This window comes from Canis lupus, chromosome 9 (assembly GCF_011100685.1).
Source record: "Canis lupus familiaris isolate Mischka breed German Shepherd chromosome 9, alternate assembly UU_Cfam_GSD_1.0, whole genome shotgun sequence".
In the NCBI taxonomy this organism is placed as follows: domain Eukaryota; kingdom Metazoa; phylum Chordata; class Mammalia; order Carnivora; family Canidae; genus Canis; species Canis lupus.
In genome coordinates this window covers 12,098,715-12,120,239 of record NC_049230.1, presented here as the reverse complement: position 1 = coordinate 12,120,239, position 21,525 = coordinate 12,098,715, and the positions used below count along the sequence as shown (strand labels likewise).

Genomic DNA, 21,525 nt, shown 5'->3' with positions numbered 1-21,525 from the left:
TGTGACCACAGCTGAGATGTGGACCATGGGATGAATTCCTCATGCAACTGTCTGGAGGAGCCCCATGGTCCCCCTCAGACTGAGGAGGCTGAGGCCAAAAGACCCCAAGAATCCAGGAGGACCCCAGCTAGGGAAGAGCCCGCAGGGGAATCCCAGCAAGCACCGTGACTGATGCTTTTGGTCCATCAGTTGAGAACGTCATGGCTCTCCAGCCCTCCCCCTCCAGGAGCCACAGGTCACATGATGAGTGGGGGGGGGGGGAAGCAGAGGTAGGTAGGAAAGAGAGAAGCTGACACCCTTCCCCAGCCTGGCTCAGTCCAAGCCGGAGGAGGGAAGGAGCTTTAGCTTTGGATGAAGTTCTGAGCTCATTACACTAACATCTGAACTGCGGGGGGACAGAGCTACTGAGATGGGGCTTATCACCGATAGTGCTTGGAGGATTTATTATCCGAAAGCGACCAGAAAAGTTATGGGACTCACCAGAGCTTTCATTCAGGGTTGGAAAATCAAAATAACTCACGGTGTATGTTTACAGGGAGACGTGGGTGCGGAGGGGTGGTGCATAAAGCTGGTTCCTTCTTGCACCCTATAAAGTTCTGGACGGGCAAAACGTTTTCCACGAATCATTTCATTTTATGTATCTTCAGATAACCTTGTGAAGGTCCAGTTATCAGCTCCCAGCTCGCAGATGAAGGAATCAAGGAGCTGCCCCACACTGGTCAGGGGTATTGCAGGACCCACGTAGCCCATGGTCCTGTGTCTACTGGTGACCCACAGATCTGACTTCCCCAGCTTGCCTCCGAGCAAGGGCAGAGATCCATGAGGGCATCGGCCGCACGCCTAGCGCCTCTCCCGGTGTTCGGCACCCAGCACGTATTCATTCTGAATGACGGCAAGGCCGCCCGGCCACGGAAATGCACAGAGCAGCATTTTATACATATTGACCAAATACTTGGCCAAACGCAAACGAATCAGCCACTCCCAGCTTCTCTTGCCCCACCTTCCCCATTCTCTTCTTCTCCACCATTCTTTCCCCCACCGAGATTGTGTCATAGTTACAGTGTGGAAAAGACCAACATCCGTCATCCCCATCTTCCTTCCTACTATTGGAACTTCCAGAAGGTTAACTGCACACAAGCTGGCCTAACCGGAGGCTGCACCTTCCAGCATCCTTCCGGCTAGGTGTGGCCATGTGAACAAGTACCGACCAATGGGATGTGAGTGGAAATGGCACCTACTACTTCTAGGTTGTGAACTAAAGGCCCCACCGCTTTTTCCTTTCCTGTTGTCTCTCTGAGTGTGAACATGGATGGACTTGAGGACGGGGAGGCAGCTTCAATCACTCCCCCAGTCCAGTGGTTCTCAACCTTGTCTGGACATCGGAGTCATCTGGGAAAGTCTCTTTAAAAATCTTGATGTGGGGCACCTGGGTGGCTCAGTGGTTGAGTGTCTGCCTTTGGCTCAGGTTGTAATCCTGGGGTCCTGGGATCGAGTCCCACATTGGGCTCCCTACAGGGAGCTTCCTTCTCCCTCTGCCTATGTCTCTGCCTCTCTCTGTGTGTCTCTCATGAATAAATAAATAAATAAAATCTTTAAAAACTAGAAAATAAAAATCTTGATGCCAGGGTTTCACCTCCAAGCACTCTGACTTGATTGAACTGGGTATGGCCTGGGCATCACGATCTTTCAAGGTCCTGGCAGATGTCCACACAAGGTGGGGAGAGTAATCATGACAGTGACTAGGGGATGAGTGGAGAAACAAGATTTAAAAAAAAAAAAATGGCCCTTAGATCACCTCTCTTCCCTGGAATCCACTCACCATAGACTGCCTCCTGCCTTTGGGCAATTATGTGACCAAGTCAGAAACTCCTTCATGTCTGAACCACATCCTTCCTTCTGGGATCTCTTCTGGGGTTACTGCTCCATAGGCTGGACCTCACCGAACCCAATCAGTGAATCCTGCAGCCTGCAGTAGTTGGTGCTGAAGATCCATGTGGGCTTGGTTTCTCTTTAGGGCCCTGGGGGCTTAAGAGTGGAACCCCATAGCCGTAGGGTACAAGTCTGGGCTCACTGGCTACTGGTAGACTAAGGTATGGATTGTTTTGCCTGTAATCTAATTTTAGACCAGCTTGGTAAATAAAGAAATTAAATGAATTGACCTACCAAGAATGATCCAGAAAGATCACCTTCCAAGAAAGATCCAGCCCATTCTGTGCGCTCTCCAGAAGTTTCCTTACCCCTAAATGAGTGACTCTGTGAGCCCAAAGGAGTGGATTCTGTGGGATGTAAAATGAGATGCTCTTTCAGTATTAAGTCATCTGTGCTTCCCTGCATGGTCAGCAAGCCCAGGTTTTGGCCATTCACCTGGCCACCATTCATCTCTAGAAGAATCAGGATGGATGACTCAGTAGCTGCAGTATTTATGGGCTAAATAAGGTAAATTGTTCAACGTTAAGAGCAAGATAAGAGGGATTCTTACCTATTAAACGAAATCTGATGAAGCTGAGGATTAAGGGGAGGAGCATAATAAGTGGTCAGGAGACCCACCTGAATCTTTCTTTTCCTATGAGAACTTTCCATGCAATTTTTAAAAAATGTTTTTTACCACGTGGCCCTTAATCTCAACACATTGTTCCATCCAGTTATAACCCCAGCAGGACCTCTGCAGGTAGCAATCACTCCAGGGCTTTGGGCAGAAACCAACGACAAGGGGCACATGCTCAGCAGCATGGGCAGAACCTGTAACTTCTCAACAGTGGCACTTGATATTTTGAACGAGATCATTTCATTGTGGCGGGGTAGGGGACTATCCTGTGCTTTGTAGAATTTTAGCAGCATCCCTGGTGTTTACCCCCTGGATGTCAGGAGCATTCCCCGCATCAGTCCTGACACCCAAAAACATGTCAAAGTTGCCCCTCCTTGAGAAGCACCACTCTAGACGAATTCCAAGAGGCAAGGAGTCTGATCCACGGCTACATCCCCAGGGCCTAGCACAGTGCCTGGCACGTATTAAGGCCCAATAAATACTCGCTCGGTGAAGTATGGGAGAGGAGGCGGGGATGTACCAAGGCCCATCTGGGGATGCATCCAGAGGTACCTACCAGACTGCATGCAGCGGCCATGAACATGCGTGCTCAGATCTCCTGCTTCGGGGAGCATATGGACTGATGGCCACCAGTGTGTCCATGCGGTGGCCAGGCTTCCCCCCGGGTCCCAACCAGTGACCTTGCATGGTGGAGGTGCTAAGGGAAACCATTCTTGCCAGACATAGGAACTCCTCCTATGGTGACTTTGCCTCAGGGACACCCTAGTGGCTTGGTCAAAACTTTCCTGGAACTGTGCTGCCATCTGAGACTCTCCCTTGCCCGCTGCCCCTTCCCCGGAGGCCAGCCTGGCACAGGGTCTGACAGCCCTCACCCCCTCCAGCTCCAGCTCCCACTCTTTATCCTTCCCCCCAAATATCCCTTGCCCATCTAATCCCATCTTGTTTCTACTTCTTGGTGGATCTGAACACACCCGGCATTCTAGAAAGACGCCTTTCCCCATAACCCCCTTCCTGAATGATGCCACACTCTGGGGTGCTCCGTTGATAAAAGTAACATGCACAAACCAATTTAGACAGGAAGGGAGTTCTTGAAAGTGACTTAGTGTGCCTTTGTCCCTAGAACCAAACAAGAAATGAGTTTAATTCGTAAATAATAGCTCATAACTAACTAATAAAACCAGACACACACTAACATTCCAATCCAAAAGACTCTTACAAGTTAACCTTTTTTTTTTTTTTAATCGGTTTTAAGGCAGCAAGTAGAGTCCTCTGGTCCGCATGCCTTTCTTCTGCCCAAGGGAGGGAAGGTGAGGAGGAAGGGTAAGAATTGGCCATTGGGACCCCAGTCAGCACACACTTCCCCATAATCCATCCCATCTTGTCTCTCTGGCCCCCAAAGGTGATCGTAATGCACTTTGGTTCCAGAACAAGCATGCCCATGGCCCCATCTGGCGGGGTCTGCTGGAAGCGTCTTCTTGGTCCACGGCCCCTGGCTCAGCTAGCTTTCCCCTCTGCCAGGCTCTCCCAGGGGCAGATGACCTCCTTTTCTATGCCCTGGTCACCCGATTCTCCTGTCCCGGTGTCCTCTGAGTCCATCAGACAGGTCCCACTCTGCGTAGGCACATCCATTTTGATCTGAAAAAAGCTTCAGGCACAAAAGGAAAGCAAGTGCTCAAAAGGAAAGCAAATCCTCAACATACCCTGACATCCTTGGAGAAGAGTGGCATGCAGGTGTAGTTGCCAAAAAAACTCTGTGTGCAGCAAATGGCTCGGTGGATTTCTTTTATTGGTGGTAGAAAGGGACTCACATTTTTCTGCTGAATTGAGGCTGATTTGAAAGATGTTTTATTTTCATTTTTGAGGGGCTTGAATTTTTTATGGTTTTAATGAGTTCGGGATGTCCCATTAGGACATGCCTGCAGTTTAATCCTCAATCTAGTTAGACTGCCTTCTGATGAAGTGGTACCCCTGAGCAAAGAACCTGTTAAAAGCCCCAAGCCCATGTGTGTGTGTGTGTGTGTGTGTGTGTGTGTGTGTGTGTGGCATGGCAGCGGCTGCAAAGCTAGAACATTCCCTGAGTAAGGTTAGTTGGGAAGAATCGATAGACATGCTCACCCTCAATCCTTGGCCGCCTTCCTGCCCCCCCTCCTCCTCCTGACAACGTGGGCAACAGAGAACTAATAACCTCTGCCTCCTGCTGTCTCCCAAGCACACTGGCCAGGCAGAGGAGGCCAGGGATGCTCCGGTATCCATGGCAACCTGAGACCTCTGCGTGGAGCTTTCTTTCTCCAACACCAGCCAAGGCCAAACACAGGCGCATGTTGATTGGTGCCGGGATACCCCCAACTGTCTTCCCCAAACCATCATAGGTGGGGCCTAATTCACAGTTTTGCCTTGTCCACAACTTTCCTTTCTGTCACTGGTCCAGGAGCTATGGAGTACCCCTGGGAGTTTTCTGCATCCGGTAAGCTGCCTCAGGGCACTTGGGGTTCTCAGAAATCAGGCTTGCAACGCCACCCACAATGGAGCAGAGAGGGGCCACCTCTCAGAAGAGACGCACTGTGGTTTTCACAGGAGTGACTGTAGAACCAGGGATCCCAGCAAGCCCCTCTGGGAGTCCGCAGGTACATGCAGGAGGAGGGTGGGTGAGGCGAGGGCACCTCAGACAGGGGAGGGGACTGGAGCCCCCACACCTGTGGTTCCCAGGGCTGCCACTGGCCTTTCTTGCCCTTTAGAAGTGCGGTGGATTCATTAGAGTAACGTTTGGGGGATGGGGCAGGGTGTGTGCTGAACAGAAGGGGGAACAGGATGAAAAAGAGAGACACCTGTTCCTCTTCTTTCTCAGGAAGCAGGGGAGGGCAATGCTGAGTTCCTAGAAACTATCTTACAGCTTGTTTTAGTGTCTACTAGGCTAGAATCCCTGTTACCCAACCCACCAGCCCCCAGTTCCAGACCATGTTCAAGCCACACAGCCCTGGTCCCCGCCACAAACATACATGCATACACATGCACACTCACATGCCCACAGACATATGTGCACTTCACTGTGCACGTTCACACACAGTGAAGTGTGCAAACATATACACAAATACCCAGGCATATGTACATGCATGCATGCTCACACACAGGCAAATGTGCAAACACACCGCCCCACAGACATGTGCACACATGTGCACACACAGGCGTATGCACACATATGCGTGCTCACGCAGGCAAGTGTGCATAGACCTCCAGGCACATGTGCACACTGCACAGGTATGTGCACCATGCACGGAGATACACGTGCACACACCCACACACGCGCACACAGCACAGTCCCTTCTGGTTCTTACTTCGCTACTCTCCTGGCTTTCTGTCGTGGCAGCTGCTGGCCCACATCCCCCAGGGGCTGCACCTTCCCGTGGGACACCGGGGGGCACTTGGGCGAGAGCCTGGCAAAGACGGGGGAAGCTAAGCAGCCCCGTCTCAGCAGCCTGCCGAAGGTCAGAGCCGCGCGGGCCTTGGCCGGGGCCTTGGGCTGGGGCCGGGGCCAGGGGCGCTCGGCCGAGGCCCCCCGGGAGTCAGCGTCGGCTGGCCCCGCGCAGGCCCCCGGCCCGCTGGCCTCCCCCTTGGGCTCCGAGCTCTCCAGGGCCACCCGGATGGGCGAGGGGCAGATGGCGCTGCTGGGCCTGCGGATGAAGCGGCCGGGTGAGGGGAAGGGCCTGCGCGGGGAGCGGCAGGACGGGGAGAAGGGGCTGGAAGGAGAGGGGGGCACGCAGGTCCCGGTGTACACGGCCAGGTGAGGGCTGGGCGCGGTGTGCTGGCCCGGCTGCAGGGAGGAAAGAGAGCCAGAGTGAGTGGCGTGGGCCCGGGGGCCCTGCTCCCTCAGCTCCTCCCCGTGCCCGGAGCGGGGGGCCGGGGAGGGCGCCCAGAGCCACCCGCCGCGGTGGCACAGCCGCACGAGGCCTCCTGCCCAGGGGCTGCCCGTCCCTGACCCCCGCCACGGTGCCCGGAGTCGGGCAGGCCGCATCGCAGACTGTCTTCGGGGCCTGGGGCACCAGGTGTGGCCAGGCTGGCCTCCAGTTCCCCTCAACTCCTGCCCCAGTGAACTGTGCTCAGCACCCGCCACCCCCCACGCCATCCCTTCCCTATCCTGGGCTCCCAGCCTGAGGACTGGAGGCATCTATAACCCTGTGACGGAGCAGTGGAGGTGGTACGAGGAGCCCCGGCTGGGGCCCCGCTGGCTTGAGACCGCCCACCTTGTCCTGGGCCCCGACCCCTGTCAACCTGGCCACACTTGGGGTGGCCACGCTCTGGCACTTTCCACGCCTCCCACAGCATAGCAGGGGGGCCAGAAAGACTGAGTGTGGAACCAGGACACGTCGGTGGAGTGGGGGGGATCTCAGCCTCCCCGGCTCCCGAGGCCCCAGAGTCAAGGAGCAGAGGGGCCGGAGTGCCAGACCAGGCAGGTGTTCAGCGAGGAAGCCCGAGAGAGCTTTGTCTGAGCCGACAAAGTTAAAATTGGAATTTGCAGGGAGGCTCTCTGCTGCCACCTCTCTACCCTCCACAGACGGGCCTCTAAGGGCCCATCGGCCCAGTTTGTTGTGCCCACACCAAAGTCTAGCCAGGATGTGCTGGTCCTGGTGGGGAAGGGGACCCTCTAGGACAGTTAGGCCAACGCTGTCTCTGAGAGAGAACCAGAAAGGACTTCAGGGAACAACAAACCCTCTCCGGAACTGGCACAGCCCCACAGATGCCCCGCTTAGGGAAGCCTGCCTGCCCCTGGGGCCTGGGCATCGTCCTGGGGCCAAAGGAGGGCAGCTCAGGGCACTGAGCTGGAGGCAGCTGGTTTCCTTGGGGTGTGGCCTGATTTCCAGGTCACCCCGAGTGTGCCAGGCACATCCAAAGACAGCTTTTGGAGGAAAAGAAAGGCCAGGAGGCCACTGAAGGCTTTGCCACGGGGCACCGGGGGTGGTCTCCATTCTCCCCCACCAGCTCCCCGAAGTTCAAGCTCAATCCCATCCTGAAACAGCAGCTGGGAGCCGCTAATTCTGTTCCTCTGCTCTGGCAGCCACAGGCCAACAAACCAGAGCCAAGGCCCAGACCTGGGGCCCCAGGGTTGACAGACTCATCGTTGTTAATATGTAGTGAGAATCAGCAAATAAGAGGCTCTGGGCTGAGCACTTTTCTTGGATCACTGCATTTATTTCCCAGAGCCACTTGGTAAGGTGACCAACTCTCATTATCCCCATTTTATAGATGAGGAAACTAATGATTCAAAAAGTGAGCCCCAAGGACAGGCCACTGGGGACGGCGAGGCAGGCTTTGAAGCCGGGCTCTCGGGCTGCATGTCCCAGGGCGGCCTGCACCTCAGCCCACCTCACAATCACCCCGGGTGTCTGCTGCAGGTGCAGATCCCAGCCCCAGTCAGACCCACCCACGGGGACTCAGGGACTGCAACTGAGGGACGGCATCTTCTAACAGACACCCAAGGTCACGGTTTTGTTATCTGCCCAATGAGTTTGAGGAGCCCCACAGTATGCCTCTAACACTGTCCTTCTATGGAGATGAGGGTCTTCACCTTGGACACAGTCTGCATAACACAGACAAGCATGACCATAAAGGGGAAGGACGCAGTCGGTGGTGCAGTCGGTGGAGCATCCAACTCCCGGTTTCAGCTCAGGTCATGATCTCAGGGTCCTAGGATCGAGCCCCATGTTGGACTCCACGCTCAGTGGGGAGTCTGCTTCTCCCTCTCCCTCTGCCCTTCCCCTGCTCACTCTCTCATCTCTGCCTAAAATAAATAACATCTTAAAAAAGAGAGAGAGAGAATAATGATAAAAGCTTGCTCTAATTAAGGGGTCAGGAGACGATGGTTTGGTGAAAAGAGTCCGGCCCTATAACACAGGAAGCATCTACGATGTGCTAGTAGATGTATGTGTCTGTAATGCCCTCATTTTAGAGAACAGAAAATTGAGGTCCAGAGGGGTTCATCACCCTCCCGAGGCTCTCACAACCGACAGGGACTGTGCTATGTAGGATGCTAAGGTGGTCCCTACATTCCCGTCCCTGTCTTCCAGTGTGGTTGCAGACCATAAACGTCACATGACAGTCACTCCAAAGTCAGGCTACGTGATATGGCATAGGTGACATTAACAAAGGATTATCTGAGTGAGCCTGACCTCATCACACGAACCCTTCAGATCTGAGTCTAGAGGCCAGAGACAGACGTCAGAGAGGTCTGAGGCATGACAGGAATTCAACGAAGGAGAAATTCTCTGTTACTGGCTTTGAAAGTGGAAGGGGGACACATGAGAGGGACTGGGGCGGCTTCTAGGGGCTGAGTACAGCCGTCAGCTAAAAGCCAGCAAAAAAACACTGGGGCCTTCAGCCTTACAATGAGACACTGAACCTCACCATCAACCTCAATGAGCTTGGAACAGACCCTTCCCAAGAGCCCCCCAATAGGAACACAGCAGCCTGGCATGACCTTGAGTGTGAGACCATGAGCAGAGGACCCAGCCCAGCCTCCTCTGGCCAACTGTGAGCTAACAAGCATCTGTGTCCGGGCTACTTTGTTACACAGCAATAGACAGCTAACACAGCAACTAGATGAGAATTCAATCCCAGGAGTGGGTAACCCCACAGCCCCTGCTTCGTCAACTGATCCTGATGGCCATCCCATTGCCTGCGGGGCTCAGATAGGACCTGGGGTCCTGCACAGTAGACTGAAACAACAAAACTAGGAAATAGGCTTTGTTAAGAGAGATGGAGTGGCATCAAGGCTCTCCTCCCTCAATAAATTGACTGAGGACACCCAACCATGAATCCTACTTTCTCAGAACCTGTAATAAACTCGTGATCACTCCCACTTTACGGATAAGAAAACTGAGGTTCGTGGAGATGACAACTTGACCAAGATGGTAGAGTTTATGACAGGACGGGCCTCTCCATTACCGCCCCCCGCACCCACCCAATTCTGTGTCCTCTGCTCACCCCTCACCTCCTCCAGCACCTTCTTTTCCAGGATGAATGACAAGACAGGTAAGGAAGTAGCGACTGTCCTGCTTGACTTACCTGGCCCGGGAAGGTCCCTTCTGGGCAAATAGCCATTAGCGCCATTGGCCCTGGATACCTGTAGCAGGACACCTTTTACCCCATCCCTCCGTGACTCTGGCCCCTCCCACAGAGACCTAGTCCCTCCAGCACATGCCATGCCCACCATTGGTGTGAGGCAGCGAAGCAGTGGCATGCAAGGCACATGGCAAAGAAATGTGACACGCAGAGACACGGTGAAGCTCTGAGAGCTTGGTTCGTTTGGTCTTGTGCTGCTGTTTTATTATGCAAGGAGCGAACAGAACGGGGAGAGGAGCATGAAATGCAGTGGGTACACAGTGACATGAAAACACAATCACAGGCCTTTCAATGGAGTGCAAAGCAGGTGGTGCAAAGAGATGCGATTCACTTTGTCTAGAAACTGGCTGAGAATTTGAAGGAGACCTTGTGGCCTCCTGGACTCCCCCATCCTGTGAGCCACGTTCAGGTTCATCATGCAGTGTACACAGCGGTCCCTATGGTCCCTCCTTCCTTTCCCTTTCCCCATTGCCTCGAAAAGCCCATAAGCAAACTGGCTCCATGGAGAACAATCTACAAGGGTGAACCCATCATTCCTCCTACCTACTATCTGGTTTGGCACAGCCTCACACAAGACCTTCCCCTTACTGTAGCCATGAAGCTGGAACCAGAGGATGGACCAGTCACTGTACGGTTGCTGGTCAGCCCTCTCATAGACAGCAGATATGACACCAATGCCCCACTCTCCTCCCTTCAAATATATCCTGGTCTCTGGAGAGTGGGGAGGGCCACACTGCAAGACTCTGAGAGAGCAGAGAAGTAAGATGGTTTAGGGAAACAAAGTTGTAAACACACTTCAGGAAATGCCCTAAATAATAAAGAATAACAAAGAATAATGAATCACTGTATGGGATGATGTTGACAGATGCAGAAAGCCCAAGCTTACTCTGAGACCATATGCTGCTAGGGATGGTGGTGATGATGGTGATGATGGTGATGATGATTATGGTGGTAATGGTGGTGATGGTGATGGTGGTGATGGTGTAATGGTGGTGGTGATGATGGTTATGGTGATGATGATGACAATGGTGATGATGGTTATGGTAGTGATGGTGGCAGTGATGATGATGATGAAGGTGGTGATGATGGTGCTAGTGGTGGTGATAGCGATGGTTATGGTGGTGGTGGTGGTGGTGGTGGTGATGATGATGTTGATAGTGATGGTGATGACAGTGATATGAGGAAGAGGATGGTGATGATGATGAGGACGGTGACAGTGATAATGGTTATGACACTGATAATAGTAGCTAGCATTTATTGAACCATTATATGCCAGACATTATCCAATGTACTCTACCTATTGTCCCTAGCCTTTATACTATCACAATCCTCACAAGAACAGTCCTTTCTCAGGACGCCTGGGTGGCTCAGCAGTTGAGCATCTGCCTTCAGCCCGGGGCATGATCCTGGAGTCCCAGGATCGAGTCCCACATCGGGCTCCCTGCGTGGAGCCTGCTTCTCCCTCTGCCTATGTCTAACACTGTCTCTCTCTCTCTGTGTGTCTCTCATGAATAAATAAATAAAATCTTAAAAAAAAAAAAAAAAAGAACAGTCCTCTCTCTAAAAGTCAAGCTTGAAAAAGAAATTCTACAGAGTAAATCCTGGTACTTTACCACATAGTTTATATTCTAGCATAATCTATACCCCACCACAAACAGAGAAACTCAAGCAGTTTAAAACCTGGCATTAAGGAATTACGATGGTGTCTAAGGACACAGACAGCAGAGAATACCATAATCATTAAATAGAGCAATAATGCTGTCCCAACAAACACTATTTTCAAAATACTGTTTGATTCTCAAAGATTCCAAGATACTGTTTGAATCTTTGAGAGTCAAACAGACCTTGCGGGGCTCCTGTTACGTGTGCCACACAGAGCAAGCTAGCAGGAGCAGCCTCCACCTGCTGGAGCCCAGCAGCGGACACTTAGGAAACCTCAAAGTTGGGTAGGGACCTGTGGCTCCTTTGCTGCCAAACATGAGAGATTCTGGAGGATTCGTCCTCCGTCCTCCAGGCCTCACGATCCTGTCCCGTCTCTGTGCTCTTCTGATGTGCTGTACACCACCCCAGCCTCCATCCCATTCTGTCTCACCTTGCATCTTTGCACCCACGCACCCTTGTCAGCCCCTTGAGGGTGAAGAACCTCTCGTCCATTTTTGTATCGGCCATGGCACCCTTCACTGGGTGTTTAGGGAACACTCAGAGGACATAGCACAGAGCAGGTGTTTAGAGAACACTCAGAGGACATAAATGTCACTCTCCGGGACTAAAGCCATTCATCTCCCACCTTCCTTCAGAGGGGTAGTGTCACAATACTTATTGACACTTATTTATCCCATCAAGCACGACAGCCAACTTTACACGCTTGTGCCTCTCATTAGAGTGTGGGATCCTTGTGTATCTGACATTGGGAATGTTTCCATTGATATGTGTGGTGTCCCTATGTGCCCCTGGTCATCTACTGGAAGGTGAGAGACCTGTCAAGCAGACACATCTCACACATGAGGAGGCCGATGGCAGATGGTTGAGTCAAAGATGAACTTGATGCAGTCTGTAACTTGAAGAATTCACAATGCATTTGATACCCCGCCATCCTCACCACTATTGCACCGGGCATGTGCTCTCCACTCCTATGAGGTAACTAGAAAGGGTAGTGAATATGCACTTCTGATTTCATGCTTCTCTAGCTTCCCCAGTAAAGTAGGACAAACAGCAGGAGAGCCTGGTAAACATACTCTCCCAGGAGTCTGAGGGCAAAGCCTAAACCTGCCACAGCCAAGCACGAAATGTCTTTGATGTCTCAATTTTTAGCTTAAAAAATTCATGTACATTTTGCATTCTAATTCATAATACATTCATGATTATTTTAATGCAAGAAAATTTAAAATCACCTAAGTTTCATCTCATTTTAAATCTTCAAGTAAAATGGAAGCCCCAGGCTCGGTACCCTCCTGGAATTCACAAAGTCTGTTTCAAGAAGTATGGATCCGGTCTCAACCCCTCACTTCATGAATCAGGAAGCAGAGACAGTAAGTGACTTGGTGAAGACCACAGGCCACCTACCACTAGCCTTCTCCAAATCCAGGGCTCTTTCCTTTCCTTTCCCTCCCTCCCTCCCTCCCTCCCTCCCTCCCTCCTCCTTCCTTCCTTCCTTCCTTCCTTCCTTCACATGATATACGCTTCTGCAGAACTCACTACCTCAGGTGTTAGGCTCCAAGCGATGAGACATGGCCCTGCCTCACGTCACTCAGTACACAATGGCCATTACCAGAAACTTCTGCTTGGGGTGCCCTCCCTGAGTTGAAAGACTCCAACATTCTTCAAAAGAGAGATGACCAAAGCATACCTCTGATTGCTCTTCCAGAGTGTAAACTAGTCTACGACTGGGGAAAATGGAGAGAATAATGGGATCATTTTGCTAACATAAAACCAAGAGCCACAAACTCCTTGTGATGACCTAAAAAGTCCCCAATGACCTGGTCTTGCCCACCTCTCTAAGCTCACGCTGTGCCATGCCTCCTTTGCCCATGAGGCTCCCTTTGCCTAGCTTTGCATTCACTCCAAGCTGCTTCCCCACAATGGGCCTTTACACATGCAGACAGTCCCCTCTGCCTGGAAAGTTCTCCCTGCCTGCCCACATGCTTCCTATGGCCCATTTTTTTCTCACCCTCTTATATGTTACCACCTTGGAGAGGCCATCTTAGTGTACACAACCCTCCTTTTTCCTATCACAGCATCGTATCCATTTCCTTTATAACACCTTGTACAGGTTTGACCACATAAGTGTGTTGTTGTTGATTGCAATGATGGCTTCAATTCTTCATCCTTCCTGTCTTCACGTCTTTTGCAACAAGACTTTACAATTTATCTCCCTAAAGACTCTCCCTAGAGTCTACTTCCTCACCCCTTGGTTCTAGGCTGGCTTTGTAACTTGATTTGGCCAAGAACATGAGGTGGAAGACTGTGCACCAATTCTAAGCCTACACCTCAAGACTCTATGCATTTCCACTCACTCCCTTGCAATTCCACCATCAGCATCGATCATGCCAGATCATGTTGAGGCCAGGCTGTCAGAGGACAAGAGACATGAGAAGTAGAGAAGAATCATTCCACTCATCCCAGCTTAGGCTACCACAGACCATTCCTCCAGGGATGGGAATGAGCTCCAAGATCAACAGAGCCGCACAGATGACTCTAAACCTATGAGCAACAGACCCTGACTACTGGATGCCGCTCTAGTTTTGTGGTTGTCAGCAAAGGTAGTGATACAGTCGGCTTCATTATTTTTTGTCAGTCCTAGACTATAAGCTCTATGAGATGGAGACCATGCCCACTGTAGTCACCAATGCCTGGCACATAATAGATACTCAGTAAAATGTGTCATATGAGTCTTTTTGCTGTGCTATGTCGGTTCCTGGCTCACTGACTTACTCTATCTCCTTTATGTTCTTACACAGGTGTATGAGGTGAGGCTAACTAACTTCAAGAATTACCTTGTATTCCTCCTGAGGTCAGAGTTTGATCTGTTCTCCCCTTCCACCCTGACCAAGGACTGACCTAGTCTAGAGCTACACAGGACGGAAGCACCAGCATCTAGAAAATATCCAAAAGAAGGACACCTGGGTGGCTCAGTGGTTGAGCATCTGCCTTTGGCTCAGGGCATGATCCCGGGGTCTTGGGATCGAGTCCCACATTGGGCTCCCTGTGGGGAGCCTGCTTCTCCCTCTGACTGTGTCTCTGCCTCTCTCTCTGTGTCTCTCATGAACAAATGAATAAAATCTTTAATGAAAAATAAAAGAGAAGGACAAACATTATATGTTCTCATTCATTTGGGGAATATAAATAATAGTGAAAGGGAAAATAAGGGAAGGGAGAAGAAATGTGTGGGAAATATCAGAAAGGGAGACAGAACATAAAGACTGCTAACTCTGGGAAACGAACTAGGGGTGGTAGAAGGGGAGGAGGGCGGGGGGTGGGAGTGAATGGGTGACGGGCACTGGGTGTTATTCTGTATGTTAGTAAATTGAACACCAATAAAAAAATAAATTAGAAAAAAAAAAAAAAAAGAGAATAAAAAAAATAAAAAATAAAAAATAAAAGAAAGAAAGAAAATATCCCAAGGAGTATTATCTTTGACCCTAATTCATCTTGAAAACATCCAGGTATTTACCATCTCTCTTCCCACGAATGAAGATACTAGCACCTTTCCTTTACCCACAATGAAGCTCCTCAGAAAGCTGTTTCCCCTTGACTGTTCTGGAGGCTTCTAGCCTGAGTCCTTCATCCCTACCAGCTACATATTCCCCTGGTAGGTATCAGGGGACGGGTAGAAAAAAAGGAAGGAGAGAGCTCACCAACCCTCCCTAACTGTGACCAAGAGCAAGCTCACCAGGGATGTCTTAGCAGGGCCTTTCCAGGAAGGTATAGGAGGGGAGTCCTGGGGACCCTGCAGCTAGTCCCTGGGAAGGATCTCAGACTCCTTTAGAAGCAGAGTCTAAATTGGGGAGATGGGGTGAGGAGGTTCATTAAGCTATCTGAAACGATGTACCTGAAAAAACACTATGCCTTGTGGGAGTAGAGGGGCCTCCTCCTTCATTTTCCAAAGCAAATGGTGGCTCATGAAGCATCCTGTTTTCTCTATGCTCCCGCTGCAAGAACCCCCTCAGCAAGTGAGACAGGTGACCTCACCCCACCGCTGGCAATCCTGGCCCTTGGTGAACTGGAGCTGGGGGGTTGGGGGGCCTAGCTCTAGTTGCCCTGGCATTAGGAAGTCCACCATGAAGGAGGTCGGGGGAGTATGGGATGAACCTGGCTGCCCCACTACCTCACTAATGGGGAACAGCATTCTCTAGGCTCTGATCCTGCCTTTCTTTGCCCACACCATCCCCCACCCCACCCCCCACAAGATCACAGATCTATTTAGGAGGTAGCTCTCTTTTGAGTTGGCTCCTACGGTCCAGCTTGCTCATGACCTGGGTGATATCCACTGTGTTGGCTGCTTCTCGAGCCTTGGCTTCTTCTTCCAGCTGCCTCAGGATGACGGGGCTCGGGCTGGAACGCAGGTGGCGCCGCATAAATGGGAGGCCGGAGCTAGAAGGAAGGACAGGGTGGCGGTTGGTGGAAAGGCAAGTGGCCCACCCAGCAGGGCCTCTGTACCACCTGATGGGAGACGGAGCTGCAGGACCAGAATCTGGGCTTTTTCCTCATTTTCCTGGTGAGCCCCAAGGGGGGCCCTCAGAGTCATGTTCCACCTTAGCTCTTTCTCCCCCATTGTTGGACGGACCAGATGAGTACCGGCTGCCCTTGGATTTTACACTAGGCACAAGGAGGGCTGCTGTGGCGGTGATAACCTGCCTTCTACAAGGGTTAGAAATCAATGTGTCAGCTGAACTTCCCAGTGGGCTCTTCCTGAAAGAAGGGGGCTCCAAGGGTTCTGGCCTCAGGGAGCAGTTGGAGCATTTGTTTTCAAAAGCCAGGGATCTGGGAAGGAAGAAAAGAGCTGGGCTCCCAAGAGGGAGAGGCTGGGCCAGCAAAGCAAGGGGGAAGAGGCCTGGAGAGGGTCGGTGGGCTGGTGGTACTGTGCGTGCGCTGGATGAGTCAAGACCTCAAAAGAAGTCAAGCATGGGTTCCGGGGACCCAACTCTGTCTACCATTGTCTTGGGGACCAGGTGAAAGTTCTGGGTGTCTGAGTGATGAAGGTAATGGGGAGCTGCAATGCCTGGAAAACAAGCATTTCAGCAGCAAGGGCGGACTTAAAACCCAAGACCTCCCCAAATCTCTGGACTACAAAGGCCCAGAGGATTCTTGTATCTGCCCTAGGGAAGAAGATGAGGGCTCTCCTACCAGTAAGTCAGGCCTGAACTTGGGTCTCCCACCAGCCCTGCCAAGGGGAAGCATGGAGCTCGATTTAACTGGTTCCAGAGAAATTAAGTTTCATACGTCGTCTGACGCTCAAGAGCCATGGGACAAACTCACACCCACCGCAACCCCCACATATGTACAGGCTGAGCTTCCCTCGGTACAGGAGCCTTCACACAGGTATTCTCACTCACAGGGACACCACCACACCCACAAGTCCCCACTCCCAAGCCAGTGGTGCACCGGGGCCCTCATGCCACCCCAGCACCCAAGCCCCCGTCCCACCTCGGGGTGCTCCAGAAAAGATCCCAGCTGATTTATCAGGTCTGCCCCAACTTACAAAATATCTGGAGAGAGAAATACGAGATTGTCCTCCCTTCCCCACTACTTTCTGGCAGAACTTCTGGAGAGATTATACTCCCTTCTGTGGCTCAAAGGAGAAGCTTTCAAGCCCCCAGGGACACTGAACTCCCTTCCTTCCCTGTAAACCTAGAAGAATAGCACCACAGAGACTTCCTTTCTCTCCTTTTTATAACAGGGCCATTATCCTCAAGAATGAAACCAAGTTGGGTTGTTTTTTCTAAGCTCCTTTGATAAAGGCTCCGGTCCAACCACCCCTCTTTTGAATTGAGTTGGAGTCGCTGGAAAAGAGCCCAGCGTGGGCTGAGCCGGCAAACAGGGGAACATTTACCAACCATGGGGGGACAGGCCACGCGCTGGCTCTGGGAAAGCCTCTGCCAAAGTCCCGTGTCTTTGTTCAAGCTGTCACTAGGCTCCTCTTTTGAATCTTCAGTCCCTACAGAGTTTTCTCGCCCTTCCCCCTCCCCAGAATGAGTTCAAACTGCCCCTCGGAACATTTTATCCTTTGCCCACGGGTTCTGCTAGACGGGATGACCCACCTCTCCAATGGGGAAGATGCACACGAACCAGTTAACAGGGGATTCACAAAAAGGGGGTCCCTGGCGTCAACAAGGATGCTTAGAATGCCCCTGTTCATTTCCCCCATTAGTCTGCTGTTTTTCTGGGGGTGTAGTCGGCTATGTTCTCTAAGGTCTTGGGACTTTCCAAGGATCTGAGGACATGGCTAACTTAATTCCCACAAATTAGTTTCAAGGTGGGCAAGCGTAGCAATTAACAAACCGATGAGAGGCTTCCATTTGTGCAAGGGCAATGATGGGTCTGATAATCAGAACTTTCTCGAACCAGTGTCAGGGAAACCAAATTTACTGGCAGTTAATTACTAAGGAAATCTTGCTAGAATGATTTCAGGGCATTCTGAAGCCAACAAGGCAATCATACCCTTAAGAAATCCTTCCCAGTCCCCAATATTTTCATCAAGCAAATATCTCAATCACGGCCATTTGGCTGAAAAAGACCCTCACTTCCCTGTAAACAAAACAGCAGGCAACCAGCAATTAGAGACCACTCTACTTGCCTTCTTTTGGTGGTTCCCTGAGGTTCAATAGCTTTCGCCAGCATTTCTTTATAGATCGGAGATTTTAAATAGCGAGCATAAGAATCCTAGGGGGAACAAGAGAAAAACAGTAATTAAGAGAGGGGAAGTGTCAAATCAAACGAATATGCTTGCTGTTTCCAAGCCCTCCCCGGGCAGTGAGATGACAAAGTTAAGGGAATCTGCATCCTGTGTGAAAGGCATTCAGACGTGTGTCTAAAGCAACGGTCCTCAAGTGTGGTCCCCGGACCAGCGGCATCAATTGTACCCGGCAACTTGCTAGAAGCACATATCTTTGGGCCCACCCGATCCTATGAAATCAGAAATCCCAAGGATGGGGCCATTGGAGTCTTAAAACAAGCCTCCCGCCGATTCTGACACACTTTGGCTGCACTGTGGTCTGTAACGCCCTGTGCTAACATCCACCTTCTGGGAGGCAAGCGTGAGATGACAGGCCACCTGTACCTTACCTCTCCCACCCAGTATCTCCTTCCAAGGAAAATAAGCAGCCATGAGCATGGAGCCCACTTCGAAGCCCACAAACACCCCCTTCTGCCCTGAATTTGGATATAAAAGCAAGAAAATAATAAAAATAATTTTTTTAAAAGACCAAGAGTCTGATTTCTCTTGTATGGCTATTTCCTGGACGTTGGCAGAATCAGAGAAGTCACTTCATGAATGCTTGTCACTTCCAAACCAACTCAAAACTCTCATTATAACAAACATGGGATGAGGCCCACAGCAACAATCCAGGGACTGAGTTTTTCAAATTTATCAAAACGATACCATTTTTTTTAATTTTTTTTAAAATTTTTATTTATTTATGATAGTCACAGAGAGAGGGAGAAGCAGAGACACAGGCAGAGGGAGAAGCAGGCTCCATGCACCGGGAGCCCGACGTGGGATTCGATCCCGGGTCTCCAGGATCGCGCCCTGGGCCAAAGGCAGGCGCCAAACCGCTGTGCCACCCAGGGATCCCAAACGGTACCATTTTAAAGACTAAGTGGTAGCAGTAAAAGTTATGAGGACCAGGAAAGAGTCTGGGAGTGGAGATTATAGATCACCGCGTCATGTTGAGTTTATTGCCATAGGACACAGCCAATAGGGACACACAGTCCACTAAGTGTATGTGTTGTTCTTAAGTTATGCATGACTCCGTTTTGCTCTGGCTAGAATCTGGCTTCCATGGGTGTCTCTGAAAAAGGCTGTATAAAACCACATTTTTAAGAATCAAAATGTATGTCAAAATACCCAAAGGAAGACCATTATTAAGGAAGTGAGAGTCTTCTTGTAAGCTAAACAGATAAACCCCACTGATGGAAAATAAGTGGAGAAAAGTGGTTCACCTTCATGAAAATTCTAAACTATTACATATTTTAGAAGCAAAGAAGGGGTGCCTGGGTGGCTCAGTAGGTTAGGCATCTGCCCTTGGCTCACGTTGTGATCTTGGGGTCCTGGGATGGAGCCCCGTGTTGGGCTCCCTCCATAGTGAGGAATCTGCTTCTCCCTCTTCCTCCTCTACCCCTCCCCCAGCTCACGTTCTCTCTCTCTCTCTCTCTCTCAAATAAATAAAATCTTCAAAAAAGAAAAGCAAAGTAAAAATATCTCTTTATAACACAATATACATAAAAGACTAAAAAAAAGAAATATAATTAAGGGAAGCTAATAAAAATTTGCCACTCAAACAAACCACCATCATATAAATAAATGAAGGTTTCTTTTTTTTTAAATGAAAGTTTCTAGAGATACTTTGCCATAAGAATAACTGCAGTAATGTGAAGTTAAAGCAAGTGAAGAAAGTCTTATTTTTTTAAGATTTATTTATTTATGAGAGAGAGTGTATGTGTATGCATGTAAGCAGGGAGAAAGAATCTCAAGCAGACGCCCCACTGAGCAAGGAGCCCGATGGGGGGCTCGTTCCCACTTCCCTAAGGTCATGACCTGACCCAAAATCAAGAGTCAGCTGCCCAATAGACTGAGCCATCCAGGTACCTCTGAAGAAAGTCTTCTTATGACATCAAGTAAGAAACAAACCTCTCTTAGGCCAACACCAAGCCCCAAATTCTAATTTCTTAAGAAAGTGACTAATATGTGTCTCAGGTTCTTTTTTTTTTTTTTTAACAGTTTCCTAAAAATTCCCACCATGTTCACTTTTCATTAATAACCCAGGAAGGCAGGATGCCTGCATGGCTCAACAGTTGAGGGTCTGCCTTCAGCTCAGGGCATGATCGCAGGTCCTGGGATCAAGTCCCACATGGGGCTCCCTGCAGGGAGCCTGCTTCTCCCTCTCCCTGTGTCTCTGCCTCTCTGTGTGTCTCTCATGAATAAATAAATAAAATCTTAAAAAAAAATAACCCAGGAAGGCCACCTGAATTCCCACAGGGTTTTACCATCATCACACCAAATCAGTCTCTTTCAGATACTAAACTCCTCCCCACCCCCAACCTGTGATACTTGCTTAGGGTCAGGGCCTCCAGAACTGCCACCATTCTATGCTAGAGACTAAGAGGTGCCTTCGGATGCAGGCGGACACAGTTTGGCTCTTGACTTCACCTCTGAGGAGACCCTGGATTATCTAGGCCTTGGAGAAGCAAGTCCTGCCCCATGGGTTGTCCTTGATACAAAGTTCCATGCTTTGCACTGTGACAGCACCTCCCAAGCCCCCACTAAATAACAGCTATTGTGGCAACACTCTCATCACCAGGGCATGAATGCCTGTACCATTACCGCAGAGTGACAGCCCAGAAGGATGCACATAGCATCTGTAAGTGTCCCCCCATTCCCACCCAGCCACCAAGACTGCAGCCTCGGGGAGGTTCCGGGCCAGTGGATGGGTGGAAGAGACTGTTGACAACACTGTACCCCAACACCAGCAGAGCAGAAGCCACACAGCATCTCCCTTTGCTCCCATAGGTAAAGACTTTTCCAGGTACCTGAGAAGGGAAGGGCATCCTGGCCCCAGATCGCCATCCGCACAGACCCCACCTACCTTCTTCATGAGCATGTAGATGTGGGTTTGCGCGGCATCTAGCACGTAGCGGTGGGGATGCCTCAGCCCCTTGACTGTGATGTCCATGGTTTTGCCATCTATGTTTATCCACCGTCTCGCCCCTGGGGCCAAGAAGAGCCTGGAGCAGGGAGGAATATGTTAGCCAGTAGCTCAACCAAGTCAGCTAATGAAAGTTTACAGCTGCTTGGGAGGGAAGGATCGACATGACTCGGGTCACCCAGAATGAAGCAGGTCACTGGGAATGACAGCAGTCCTTCTTAAGGGGACAGTAAAGAGTCTCAACAGGTTGTCAAGGGACATTTCTTAGAAGCAAGAAAATGTCAACACCAGTATTCAGCAGGTGCGTATTTAACTTCAGTGTTCCCAACCCCTAGGAGAGCAAACAGTTGGTGCAGCAAGGCCAGCCACTGGAAGACAGAATCCAATTTCCTATTTAATGCCTTTTGCCTTATTGACTTGGGGCCCACCTAGAACCAGGCCGAGACTTCCCCAAACAGGGGTTCCAGGGCCTCTGCTCTCCTTTGGCCCAGTCTAGAAGTATTTAAA

The 21,525-nt window shown here is 50.6% G+C and overlaps 1 protein-coding gene and 1 long non-coding RNA gene across 3 annotated transcripts in view; one reads left to right on the top strand and one right to left on the bottom strand.

The window, feature by feature from the left end:
• Positions 1-3,780: 3,780 nt before the first annotated feature.
• RGS9 (regulator of G protein signaling 9) overlaps positions 3,781-21,525 on the bottom strand; it is a 69,018-nt gene continuing 51,273 nt past the window's right edge. For both annotated transcript variants that reach the window (XM_038546791.1, XM_038546792.1), the window contains exons 15-19: positions 20,959-21,097; positions 17,952-18,037; positions 15,631-15,748; positions 5,878-6,353; positions 3,781-4,190 (exon numbers count right to left, since the gene is read on the bottom strand). In XM_038546791.1, coding sequence (XP_038402719.1) covers positions 4,040-4,190; positions 5,878-6,353; positions 15,631-15,748; positions 17,952-18,037; positions 20,959-21,097 — 970 coding nt within the window. In that variant the 3' untranslated portion in view covers positions 3,781-4,039. The remainder of the gene's footprint in view (positions 4,191-5,877; positions 6,354-15,630; positions 15,749-17,951; positions 18,038-20,958; positions 21,098-21,525) is intronic.
• LOC111097329 lies at positions 8,723-14,393 on the top strand. The gene is made up of 3 exons (XR_005364288.1): positions 8,723-9,568; positions 12,580-12,687; positions 14,116-14,393. It is a non-coding gene; the product is annotated as an uncharacterized LOC111097329 (long non-coding RNA).